General features: G+C 46.3%; 1 protein-coding gene across 4 annotated transcripts in view; it reads right to left on the reverse strand.

The window, feature by feature from the left end:
* The window catches only part of RBM19 (RNA binding motif protein 19), a 193153-nt gene that overhangs the window by 126016 nt on the left and 53402 nt on the right, over positions 1 to 13735 (reverse strand). For all 4 annotated transcript variants that reach the window (XM_044673707.1, XM_044673722.1, XM_044673715.1 and 1 more), the window contains exons 20-21: positions 13076 to 13131; positions 10795 to 10911 (exon numbers count right to left, since the gene is read on the reverse strand). In XM_044673707.1, coding sequence (XP_044529642.1) covers positions 10795 to 10911; positions 13076 to 13131 — 173 coding nt within the window. The remainder of the gene's footprint in view (positions 1 to 10794; positions 10912 to 13075; positions 13132 to 13735) is intronic.

Below are 13735 nucleotides of genomic sequence, written 5' to 3' on the forward strand. Positions count from 1 at the left end.
GGGTGAAAGTGAATAGAAAGATAGGAGATGTGAAGTTCATATCTGGCTTAGAAATATTAGAATATTAGATCTATTAGAAATAACGACTTAGAATATTAGATATATTAACTTCTTTAGTAGAAGACGGAGACCTAGATAGTAGTTCTAAAAAAGCTCTAGGAGGACAGATAGGTAGCTCAGTGGTTTGAGAGCCAGGCCTAGAGAAGGGAGGTCTTGGGTTCAAATGTGGCCTCAGACACTTCCTGGCTGTATGATCCTAAGCAAGACAACCTAGGCAAGAAACCCCCACTGTGTAGCCCTTACTGCTCTTCTGCCTTGGAATTAATATTTAGTCTTGATTCTAAGACAGAAGGCAAATGTTAAAAAAAAAAAAAAAAAGATCTGGAGGTTTCAGTGAAACTCTATATGGCATTTAGGAAAAGGAATACACGCATCCTTGGCATACATTGAAAGGTGAGTGTCCAAGACCAGCGAGGTGAGATCTTAGTCGCAGTGTCCTCTGATTTAGGCTAAACAAGATGAGTGTTCAGTCAAGGTCAGTTCTGGGCACCACATTTTCAGATAGGACACTGATGCAGAGGAGAGGTTCCAAAGGAGAATAAGCAGGACAGTGCAGAGACCTGAGATCTAGACTGGCTAAAAGAAGGGAGGATATTTAACCTGGACAAAGAAAGACTTCAGGTGACATGGAAGTTCTCATTTGAAAGACTATCATGTAGAAGAAAGACTGGACTTGTTCAGTTTGTTTTCAGGGGGGGCAAAACTAGAAGCAAAGGGAAGAACGGTCAAAGGAGCAAATTGAAGATTGATAAAATAAAAGACTTTCTAACAACTGGAGTGATCTCAAACCAAACCAAAGAACTGCTTTGGGGGATAGGGAATTCTGACGATCACAGTCCATGGAAACGGTATTGGGGATTCTTGTTTAGGTCTGGGTTGGAGTCTAGATGGCCACTGGAGGCCCTTCCACGGCTTAAATTCTTTGATGCTATTGGCTGGGTTTCAATTCCTACATTTTATAGATGAAAAACTGTTGAGGTCTAGGAAGAAGGGACTCAAAGTCATATAAAGAATAAAAGCAGAAGCAGAATGTGATACAGTATATTGTTTCACCCTAGTAGTGGCTCTGTCTGTGGTACACAGTGCACCAAGCCTGGAATCACAGGGTGTGTGTTATGTGTATGTGTGTCCTTATTCTTTCTCCCTCCACTTCCCCCTTTCTTCCCCTCTCCCTCTCTCTCTCTCTCTCTCTCTCTGTGTCTCTGTCTCTGTCTCTCTCATGCATGTGTGCGCATACACACACACACACACACACACACGCACAAAAAGAAAAGAAAAGAAAAATACAACAATGGCCCTTCTCACTGGTGATATCAATTCATTTTCACACTCAGAGTAGTCTCTCTCATGGTCCAAAAACCACCACACACCCTCAGAGGGCTGCACAGACAAGCACCGACTGCTCTAGCTCTATCTCCAACACAACATGACAATGCCAGGCACAGCTGGCCCCAAAGAACAGCTCTCCAGAAGACAATCTGTCCCCTTTATTTAAGTACCAAATACAGATCCACAGGATGCAGCTGCCCCTCCAAGTCCCTCCAACAAAACAGACCAAAGGCTTAAGTGACTGTTGGAAGAACTACTGTCAGGTCATAGTCAATCTCTCAGTAGATGAGGAGGTGGGGAGTTGGCTCCTGGTCACTCTTGAGACAATGGAAAGAGGACGTGGTTTAGTGGGCAAAGGGCAAAGTAAGAGGAGACAAGGAAGGAGGTGAGGCAGGAAAGGGGAAAAAGAGGAGCAAAAACAAAGGAAGAAAGAGAAGAGGGAAGGATGGAGAGGGGAAGGACAAGAAAGGAGAAAAATAATGAAGGGAGAAAAGGAAGAAAGGGCAGAAGGGAAAGACCGGAGGAATAATGGAAAGGAGAAAAAGGAAAAGGAGAGAGATGATAGGATTAGAGAGTAAAGCATCGAAGGAAAGGAGAAATGGAGAGAGAAGGATGAAAGTGAGAAAGGGATAAGGGGAGAGAAAAGGGAGGACAAAGGGAAAGAAATAGAGGAGAGAAAAGGGGGAGGAAAGAGGAGAATGAAGGAGGGGAGCAGGAAGGAGAGGGCAGGGGAGCACAGGTGAGACTAGGAAAAGCAAAATGTAAGCTCTTAATTAAGGCTTTCAGCCACCTGTTGTGAACTCTGTCATTCACACCCCTAGCAGGTGGTTCACACCTATAAGGAAGAAAAATCTGAAACAACCATGCCATGAAAAGAAGAAAAACATGTAATTATCTGTCAAAGAGACATTCTAAACCACCGTCTGCTTCTCCCCACTTCACTGATCATCATGGACACTTTACTAGTTAGGGTAGGGGAACCATATACCAGGAATTCCACAGGAATCTATCTAACCAGAAGGAAAAAACAAATCCACGCTGGCCTCTCTTAACCAAGAAACAAACCCCCCCAAACCAGACCCCTGTTTTGTGAGTTTTAGAGTTTGAAAAGTAACCTCCAAGCTTGAAGGCAATAGCTTGAATGTGGAATGATCTAGTCCCTTCTAACTCAGAACAGAGGGTTGGAGGATCATCTCGGACCCTGAAGAATATTAAGGATTCACCAAGCCAGGGAATGGGAAGGCTGAGGACCTCTCCCCTTCTCCTCCTCCCCTTCTTCCCCCTCTCTCCATTCCTCCATTCTCTCTCTACACACAACTCTGATAACACCAATCCCTTTTGTAAACATATTTGTAAATATATATCTACTTATACAAATATACTTGCATACACTTTATACATACACACAACAAAACATACACACACATATTGGAACAGGACTTCATTCTTTTGAAACAGTAACACACATATATCATCAAAGATTCAGCTGGAAGGGAACTCTGAGGCCATCATCCTTAATAAAAAGGCCCAGAGAAGTTAAAGAAATGAGTTAAAATGGCAAAAACCAGCCAGTGGCCAAGAAAAAAATCCATGTCTCCTGAGTCCTAAGGCCACTGTGCTCCCATTAGGTATTGGGTCAAGAAAAACCATACAAAATTTGGAAATAGAGACACACAGGCAGGGATCACCTTAGCCAAATGTTGCCCTCCTTCTGGAAAAGGGAGATAAATGAAGTCGTTACACATAGCCATTGAAAATCCTTCCAAGAAGGGAAGGATATAATTTGATTTAAGCATCCTCCCATAGCAAAGCCATAACTGTATCGTCTTTAAAGAAGGGGCAAGATGCTCAGCAGAATATGACCAGATAACTCAAAGTCCCCAAATTCTAGGACACATCTAAGGAGTCTATATAGTCCTCAAACGTATCCCACCAAATGCCCAACCACTGGCATTCCCTTTTCCCAGGCATAACAAACTGAAAGCTATTTGTTACTTGGAAAAAGAGGGTGAAATTTAGCTCTGAATACTTTCCCCCAAGACATACTCAAAAGGACACTCCACTTTCTGAAGAAGACTTCAAAAGTATTTCAGCTGGAGGAAGTAAAAGCTGACCAGAGCCTCTCACTCTTAGCTCTACCCAGTATAGGATGGCTATTTATATCTAACACCATGAAGCCAACTCGGATCATTGCTTGGCTAATTACTCCCTTTTGTGCAATTTCTGTGCCAGCCAAACTGATTAGCTTGCTGCTCAGTCAGTGGGTCAATAAAATTTTAGTAAGGGGGCAGCTGGGTAGCTCAGTGGACTGAGAACCAGGCCTAGAGACAGAAGGTCCTGGGTTCAAATCTGGACTCAGACACTCCTAGCTGGGTGACCCTGGGCAAGTCACTTGACCCCCATTGCCTAACCCTCATCACTCTTCTGCCTTGGAGCCAAAACTGTGTATTGACTCCTAGAGAGAAGGTAAAGGTTTAAAAAAAAAAATTATTAAGCACCTACTATGCACCAGGCATTAGATTAAACACTGGGAATAAGAAGAAAGAGAAAAGGGAATCCCTGTTCTTAAGAAGCTTCCAGTCTCACGGGGAAGACAACATGCAAACAAGAATGGACAAACAAGCCACACTCAGGAGAAATTGTAAATAATCAACAGAGGGAAGACACTAGAGTTAAGGGGATTTCAGTACTCCATCTCTCTGACCTTGGTGCATCTACACAGGCTAACTCCCTAGCCTGGATGGTGCTCTCTCCCTTCCTATTATTCTTCAGAATTTTCAGTTTCCTTTAAATCTCAGCTCACATGTTCCACCAGCCAGGTGGCACCGTGGATAGGGCACCAAGTCTGGAGTCAGGAAGACTCATCTTCCTCAGTTCAAATATGGCCTCGGTCACTTATTAGTTTGGTGACCCTGAGCAAGTCACTTAACCCTGTTGACCTCAGTTTTCTCATCTGTAAAATGCACTGGAGAAAGAAATGGCAAACCACTCTAGTATCTTTGCCAAGAAAACCCCACATTGGGTCACAAAGAGTTAAGACATGAACAAGTACCATCTCCAATAGGAAGCCTCTCCCAATCCCCTAATTCTCTAACATCCTCTTGTTCAAATAATGATATATCTTTGTTGACAGGCTATACCCCAACCTCAGCAGAATCTACATTTTTTGGGAAGAAGACACTCCTTTGTGTTTTCTCTATCTTTGGTGTCTTATATAAGGAGGCCTATTGAACTGTATTGGCTAGGACTGTAAGAAATGGGGAAAGTAGCTATGCCAACTTCCCTTGAATAACGGGTACCATATTGCTAGCCTTCAAAATGGGTGGAGTAGGTGTGGGTAGGTGGGAGAGTATTTGAGACTTAAAATTAAATAATGAATGTGAAGAACAAATGTAGTTTAGTCCTGTTGTGAAGTAAGAGAGAAGTCTCCAGGAATCTTGTTGAAGCCCTATATGCTACGTGGCTGCTTTTATTATCAATGTTGGCATTCTCATAGGATCATGGGTTTAGAGCAGGTGACTGAATCCAATACCTTAGTTTTTCAGATGAGGGAATCAAGGCACAGAGAGATCTGTCCATGGACACAGGTAGGATTTGGTCAAAGAGCAGAAAGAGGTCTCTAGACTTGAATGGGGAATAAAGACCATCTGGTCCAACTTCCTCATATAATAGATGAGGACATGAAGAAATTCCATATTCAGTGTGCTATCCACAATACCACACTGCCTCTCATGGGAACTAGTACATTCATGTCTCATATTTGAAGTAATTCTGATATAAATGATCCTAGGGCTGGCTGCTATTCCACTTAAAAGAAATATGTTTAATGTTTGAGGGCAGCTAGGTGGCCCACTGGAGATGGGAGGTCCTGGGTTCAAATGTGACCTCAGACACTTTCTAGTTGTGGGACCCTGGGCAAGTCACTTAACCCCAAATGCCTAGCCCTTACTGCTATTCTGTCATGGAACCAATATGGGTATCAGTTCTAAGATGGAAGGTAAAGGTTTTAAAAAAGGAAAAAAAAGGCCAATATTTGGAGGACTATCATTCAGGAAAATTAAATGAGCACCTTTTGTAAGGGAATTAAAGTGCTAGGATGTATGCTGATCCTCTGCAGGCTCGCTGAAAGTACCTCTGGGACAGCTCCAGAAAAAGAGAGGCTGATGGGGATGATACCTGCCACACTTCCTATCTCATTGGGTTCGGGTTTCTTCTGCTGGATCTCTGTGCTGTGAGATCTCTTCATGCCACAGAGATGAGATGTTGGGAGTGCCTGGCAAGACAACATCTATAAAAAAGGCTGTTTAAAATGTTTATGTGTCAACATGGTGTCCAGGTGATGGAGGCTAACTGTGGCCCGTGAGGACACATGGGTACAGTCAGTACAGTTTGTTGGCCGAGTTCTCCCCCAAAGATTTGGGGGCTTTTATCTGTAGCATGGAGATCTGTCATTTGTTGGTTTACGAAGGAGAGCCAGAGTCTGGCGAATAATTGACGCCACCGTCGCTGCTGTTACTATCAGACTAGGCAGGCCCTCAGAAACCTTACGAATTTCCAAATGGATGGAAAACCAGTCTTTGAAGGTTAGCAGATAGCAGAACTGCCCCTTGGAGCTGAGGCAGGAGGGAGGAGGCTGCTCCCTGGCTTGGGGAGGGAACGAGGAAGGCTGCCCAGGCCGAATGACGGGTGGTATTGTCTGACCACACCGACTGCGATCCATCCCTGGCAATCTCCTTTCCTGAGAAGGTTAAGAGTGCCCCCTGCTGCTGTGTGCTGGGAACTGCCTTGGCTCCCAGATAACGGGGAAAACAACAAAAGGAGGCTTTTAGTTACCAGGGGCTGGAGGAGATGATCCACCAGAAACACGGCCCCAGTGGAAGGGAAGGAGGAAGGGAACATGTGTGCGGGGTGCCTCAGCATTGGATCTTCCTGAAAGCAAACACTGGGAGCAGAACAGAGCCCTGATCCTTTGCACCACGGCTTCTGTTTCTGGGCTAGTGATCACTGATGGATGTCACGTACCCACCGAAGGGGGATACGAGGAAGGATCCTCGCTGCGGGACAGCCTGCGCTGTTCTCTGCACACTACTCTGAAGTGGGGACTGGGACTGCTTGGAAACAAGCCAGTGTGTCTAAAGTGATGAGGATGTTACTGAGCCCAGAGACTGGGCAGAGACAGGGGCTGGCCTGCGACACAGGAAGATCAGGGTTCAAAATTCTACCCCAACACTCACTCGCTGTGTGACTGGGAGGAAAGGGCCTCCCAAACCTCTCTAAGGCATAATGGCCATGCTTCATGGAGACAGGAAGACCTCGATTCCAAGGCTGCCATAGAGCACTTATATTTCTCTTTAAGGACTGCAATGAGAAAACCTTCATCTCCTGTTATCCTCACAAAACTCTGGAGGGTAGGTGCCATTATTATGCCCATTTTATGCATATGGAAACTGAGATGGAGGTGGAAGTGACTTGAGGCCGGATTTGCACCCAGGCTTGGTGCACTATGCACTATGGTGCCCAAAGACGCCATCCAGTGTGTGCCCAAGGGAAAGTCAGTCCTTGAGCTTCTTTATCTGTACCCCAAGCATGATGTCTCAGATACAGCAGGTGCCTAATAAATGCTTGTTTCCTTGCTCTACAAAATGCAGACAATAGCATTCCCCGCGTGGCGTGACTGTGAGGAGCAGCAGGATAAGGAGCCCAGGAGTCGAGATAACTTCCTTGTTGGAGCCAGGCTGCCATCTGGGTCATTCTTGATGTATGTAACGTAATGAACTGGGGCAACGAGGCGGCTCAGTGTATAGAGTCAGGCCTAGAGACAGAATGTCCTGGGTGCAAATCTGACCCCAGACACTTCCTAGCTATGTATGACCCTGGGCAAGTCACTTAACTCCATTGCCCAGCCCTCACTGTTCTTCTGAAAATAGAAGTAACAAAGCTCAGATTTCTTGCCGTGGCTGGGAAGCTCCGGGAGGAAGCAAACCATGCCTTATCAAAATGTTGTACAACTCCTAGACCCTGGGTGAGGCTGGAACGGATGCTCCAGCATCACGGCCTGGGGGTCTACCAGCCCTGCCAGGGCCACACGCTCCATGCATTGTGGGGGTTTGATAAAGGGCCCTGTGGCCTGGCAGGCCTTCTGCCAGGAGAAGCCACCCATACCTTGGCATGGAACGGAATGCCCGACACACAGTAGGTGCTACATAAATGCTGAGTGACTCGCTGCTTTCTGCCAGAACCTGACAAGCTGACACAGATACAGCCTTAATTTGTCTTCACGGTCTGTGGCTTTGGGAATCTCAGCCAACTCTGGATTAAACAAGTGTGTTTAATTCACATATGCTAAATTTCAAACCAAATGAGAAACTACATGGGAAGCATTCCACAAATCTCTGAATCCCTCCAGAAAGGTTGGCTGTTATCACCCTAATCAGCACCCTCAACTTGATTATTCTGATTATTCTCATTCAGCAGACTTTTAGCCCTGGGTAGAATCAACCCTTTCTCTCCCATCCAACACCTTCTTGAGCAGCAACTCCCCTTCTGTACTCTGGCCCTTCCCCTTTCCTCATTCCCTCATAAAATGCACTTCCCTATGCTTCTTGGCCTTGGTGAGTGACCGCTAACCAATGAACGAGTTGGTGTTAATAGGGGAGCTCTAGGGGGCTGGAGCCCTCCCAAGAAGCCCAATCTGGGCAGGGGCCTTCTGGAGACAAGGAAGGAGCGCCTCTTATGTTAGGGGGGCTGATCACTCAAATCCTACCCCAAGCATTTTGCTTCTTTGCAGAGAACCCAAAGTGACTGGCTCCCTCCAAAGAGGAGCCCCAGGAATGTTTATTCCTGACACAGCTGTCCAAGAACCCTTGGGATGGAATCCTGGGATGACCCCGGCCACTTTCTGCCTGAGAGGGAAAGGGACTCTGAGATGATGAAGGAGAGGTCAAGGGCATCAAAAGTGCTTTTAGAAAACCATCCTGTGATATGATGGGCTACTTAAAAAATCCTAGATGATCAACTAAAAAGCTAGTAGAAATAATCAACAACTTTAGCAAAGTTGCAGGATACAAAATAAATGCACATAAATCATGAGCATTTCTATATATCTCCAACACATCACAGCAGGAAGAGTTAGAAAGAGAAACACCATTTAAAATCACCCTAGACAATATAAAATACTTAGGAATCTATCTACCAAAACAAACACAGGGATTATAAGAACACAACTACAAAAAACTTTCCAAACAATTAAAACTAGATCTAAACAATTAGAAAAACATTGAGTACTCATGGGTAGGACGAGTTAACATAATAAAAATGACCATCCAGGGGGCAGCTGGGTAGCTCAGTGGAGTGAGAGTCAGGCCTAGAGACGGGAGGTCCTAGGTTCAAACCCGGCCTCAGCCATTTCCCAGCTGTGTGACCCTGGGCGAGTCGCTTGACCCCCATTGCCCACCCTTGCCAATCTTCCACCTATGAGACAATACACCGAAGTACAAGGGTTTAAAAAAAAAAAATGACCATCCTACCCAAATTAATTTACCTGTTTAGTGCCATACCTATCAAACTACCAAAAACCTTTTTAACTGAATTAGAAAAAACTATAACAAAGTTCATTTGGAAGAACAAAAGATCAAGAATATCAAGGGAAATAATGAAAAAAAAATGTGAAGGAGGGTGGCCTAGCAGTACCAGATATTAATATAGCAGTACCAGATATGCTATAAAGCAGCAGTCATCAAAATGATATGGTACTGGCTAAGAGACAGAGGGGAGGATCAATGGAATAGACTTGGGGTAAATGGCATCAGCAAGACAGTGTATGATAAACCCAAAGAGCCCAAATTTGGAACAAAAATCCACTTTTTGACAAAAACTGTTGGGAAAATTGGAAAACAATATGGGAGAGATTAGGTTTAGATCAACATCTCACACCCTACACCAAGATAAATTCAGAATGGGTGAGTGACCTGACTATAAAGAAGGAAACTATAAGTAAATTAAATCAACACAGAATAGTATACTTGTCAGATCTATGGGAAAGGGAAAATTTTAAAACCAAGCAAGAGTTAGAAAAAATTACAAAATGTAAAATAAGTAATTTTGATTATATTAAACTAAAAAGGTTTTGTACAAACAAAAACAATGCAACCAAAATCAGAAGGTAAACAACAAACTGGGAAAAAATCTTTATAGCAAAAAACTCTGATGGAGGTCTAATTACTCAAATATACAAGGAGCTAAATCAATTGTATAAAAAAATCAAGCCATTCCCCAACTGATAAACGGTCAAGGGACGTGAATAGACAATTTTCAGATAAAGAAATTAAAACTATCAATAAGCACATGAGTAAGTGTTCTAAATCTCTAATAATTAGAGAAATGCAAATCAAAACAACTTTGAGGTATCACCTCACACCTAGCAGATTGGCTAAAATGATAGCAGGGGACGAATGAATGTTGGAGGGGATGTGGCAAAATTGGGACATTAATGCATTGCTGGTGGAGTTGTGAACTGATCCAAATATTCTGGATGGCAATTTGGAATTATGCCCAAAGAGCGCTAAAAGAATGCCTGCCCTTTGATCCAGCCATAGCATTGCTGGGTTTGTACCTCAAAGAGATCATAGATAAAAAGACTCGTACAAAAATATTTATAGCTGCGCTTTATGTGGTGGCAAAAAACTGGAAAACGAGGGGATGCCCTTCAATTGGGGAATGGCTGAACAAATTATGGTATATGCTGGTGATGGAATATTATTGTGCTAAAAGGAATAATAAACTGGAGGAATTCCATGTGAACTGGAACGACCTCCAGGAATTGATGCAGAGTGAAAGGAGCAGAGCCAGAAGAACATTGTACACAGAGACTGATACACTGTGGTAAAATCGAATGTAATGGACTTCTGTACCAGCAGCAATACAATGACCCAGGACAATTCTGAGAGATTTACGGAAAAGAACGCTACCCACATTCAGAGGAAGAACTGCAGGAGAGGAAAACACAGAAGAAAAACTGCTTGAACACATGGGTTGATGCGGACATGATTAGGGATGTAGACCCGAAAAGACCACACCAATGCAACTATCAATACTATGTAAATAAGTCTTGACTGATCATACATGTTAAAACCAGTGGAAATGCGAGTTACCTAAGGTGAGGAAGGAGGGGTTAAGGGGGTGAAGGGTAAAGTAAAAACATGAATTATGTAACCATGGAAAATTTTTCTAAAAAAAAAAAAAAAAAATATTTAAATAAAAAATAAAAAACTCAAAACAAACAAACAAATAAATAAAAGAAAGCATCCTGGAGAAACGCGACGAGGAAGTCGAGACCCTGCCGCCCTGCTGCCTCCGCACTGGGGAGTCTGGGCTGGCAGTGTGAGGTGGGCTGGGTGCTCTCCTTACCTGAATAGCTCTCGGATCTCCCGCACGTTGGCCTGGAACGGGATGTTGCGAACTAAGATCTTAGACGTCCTCTGCTTGCGGGCCACCTGTTTCTGCCGGGCTGACGTCACGGCTGGCCTGTTAATCGAGTGGGAGAAGAATGAGATCGCCCAGAAGAAGGACTGAAGGCTTCCTTCCCCGTCCCAAACCCCTGCCGGAGCAGCCACCCAGGCAAACCTGAGCCAGGTGGGCAGTGCCAACACACGGGCTCGCTTCAGGTAAGACAATGGCTTCCTTTGAGCCTGAAGACCTCTGTGGCTGGAGGAAGGGGGATTGGGGGGCGCGAGACTGCCAGCCCTCCCCTCGCACTACGGTAGATGGGGTCTATGGGAGAGAGACGGGAAGCTCTTCTGTCCTCTCCCCCATCATGTCTGGATGGCATCCATATCATTTGGAGACATGGTTATATCTTTTTTTTGTAAGCCCTTACTTTCTGTCTTAGTAACAATTCTAAGACAGAAGGGCAAGGGCTAGGCAATGGGGGCTAAGTGACTTGCCCAGAGTGTCTGAGGCCAGATTTGAACCTCAGCTCCAGGCCTGGTGCTCTATTCCCTGAGCCACCCAGCTGCCCCAGTGAGCTAACATCTTTCAGGATGAAGCTCTGAGGAATCTCTGTGGGGGTTCAAGGGAGGGAGCCTTGCCAGATCCTTTCCTCACTTTATTTTCAGGGGAGCAGAGAGGGCTGTGTGGCTGAGGCGGCAGCCCCCAAGCTCCTCATGTGGAAGGACAAGGAGGGTTTTCCCTGCTTTGTGCCAAATCCTGGAGTCCGGAGCAGGAAAGCACTAACGGGGGTGAAGAGCTCAGGATGAGCGGTTGCTCTCTGATTCTCTGCTGGGAGAGGGGAAGGGCGTGTGAAATTTCACTGGGATGGGGGATGCCCAAGTGAGGAGAACCCCTCCAGGAATGCAGGCTGGCACCTGATCACAGATCATCGTCCTGGAAAACTGCCTAGAGATGGCATGAGGGGGTTGAGTGATTTGCCTGAGGGTCACATGGCAGGTACGGATGAGAGGCAGGACTGGAACCCAGGACTCTGAATCCTGAGGCTGGCTCTCTATCCAGCATGCCAGGCTGCCCTGCTCATTTAACAAGTTAAGAAAGGGAGGGCCCAACAAGCTGAGGGCCTGGCCAGCCATTGTCAATGAGCTAAGCACTGGCGGCAGGATATTGCTAGGACTCCTTACTCCAAGTCTGTTGCTTGTCTTCATGCCATGAAGCAGCAAGGTGGCTCAGTGGACAGAGCACTGGGCCTGGAGTCAGCAAGACTCACCTTCCTGAGCTCAAATCTATCCTGACACTTTTTAGTGGTGTGACCCTGGGCAAGTCACTTACCCTGCTTCAGTTTCCTCCTTTGTAAAATGGTGATAATAACAGCACCTGGGGGTGTTGTGAGGATCAAACTAGATAATTGCAAAGTGCTCTACAAACCTTAAAGTCTTACACAAAGACGAGCTATCTATCACTGGGGGGGGGGGGCAGGTGGTGGCTCAGTGGACAGAGCCCCAGGCCTGGAGTCAGGAAGACTCACTTTCCTGAGTTCAAATCCAGTCTCAGACACTTCCTTGGCGAGTTACTTAACTGCTGCCAGCCTCAGTTCCCAGCTGTAAAAGGGGGTGACAATGGCACCTCGCTGCCAGGGTGGTTCTGAGACTTGAATGAGGTGATATTGTATCCCGGCCTCTAAGCCAAAGGCCCAGCTGCCCCTTCAGGCCTCGGCTCCCAGGCCTGCCACCATCCCTGCTCCCACCTCCCACTCACCGGTGGCCTCTGCCCCGAGGGGAGCAGTGAGGTAGGGCTCACTCCAGCCCGGCCCCTCCAGTGCCCAGACCCGTGTAATCGGAAGAGCATTTCCCCTCAAACATTTCCCATTATTACAATAAATGTGTATCAAGTATTTATGTAACGGACCAGAATGGCTCCAGTTTATCACGGGAACATGTGCCTGGGACACACACGCTCAACACGACCTTAATGACAAAGGGCTGAGCACTGTGGGCAGGAGGGGGGCACGAAGGGGTATGAGGAGTAGAGGGGGGGCAATAGGGGAACAAGGGGTAGAGGAGGGGGCATGAAGGGTAAAGGGGCACTGGGGGTACAAAGGGTAGAGGGGGGCACTAGGGGTACAAGAAGGTAGAGGGGGCAGTAGGGGGAACAAGGGGTAGAGCACTAGGGGGGTATGAGTGGGTAGGGGGGGGCACTAGAGGATGCCTGGGGCAGTGGGGGGAAGGCAGAAATTACTTACTTAATAGCCCTCTCGGAAATCCTCACTTCCAACTTGTGGTCGTCCACCATGCAGCCCTGGGAAAAGGAGACCCGATGACTATTTTGTCCTCTTAGAAACCCTCGTCTTGGCCCTCCTGGTTTCCTGGAGAATGGCCTGAGCTATCTATGGTGAGATTTTGAGCGTGGAGAGAAACCAAGGGATAGCTGCCTGCCCAAGTGGAGGGCTAGAGCCTGAGGATGACGGGAAACACGTCTGCTTTTTCTCCCACAAAGCTGGTTCTGTGGCATTGCGCCAAAGGTCGCTCTGCTCAGGCCCTCCTGCCCTGCTCCACGTCGCCACCCGGCTCCAGACAGGGGCGGCAGAGTCTAAGGGGAGATGCCCAGGGTCAAGTAGCTTCTCCCTTTCCAGGCTGATCTGAAGTCAACAAGATTTAGGAAGGAAGCTCAGGGAGCATTCTAGTCCAACCTCATCATTTTAAGATGAGGAAAAGCATCCTGGCTCAGAGAGGAAACAATCGCCCCAAGGTCTGGGCCCGTATGGGTAGAGCCTGGGAGCAGGTAGTCAGGGAGACTCGAGTTCGAGTCTCATCTTACTGTGAGCTCCAGGAGAGTCGCTCAGTTTCTGAGTCTCAGCTTCCACAACTGTAAAGTGGGGATGATAGCCCTGACCTGCCTGGAT

Source organism: Gracilinanus agilis, chromosome 1 (genome assembly GCF_016433145.1).
Source record: "Gracilinanus agilis isolate LMUSP501 chromosome 1, AgileGrace, whole genome shotgun sequence".
NCBI lineage: Eukaryota > Metazoa > Chordata > Mammalia > Didelphimorphia > Didelphidae > Gracilinanus > Gracilinanus agilis.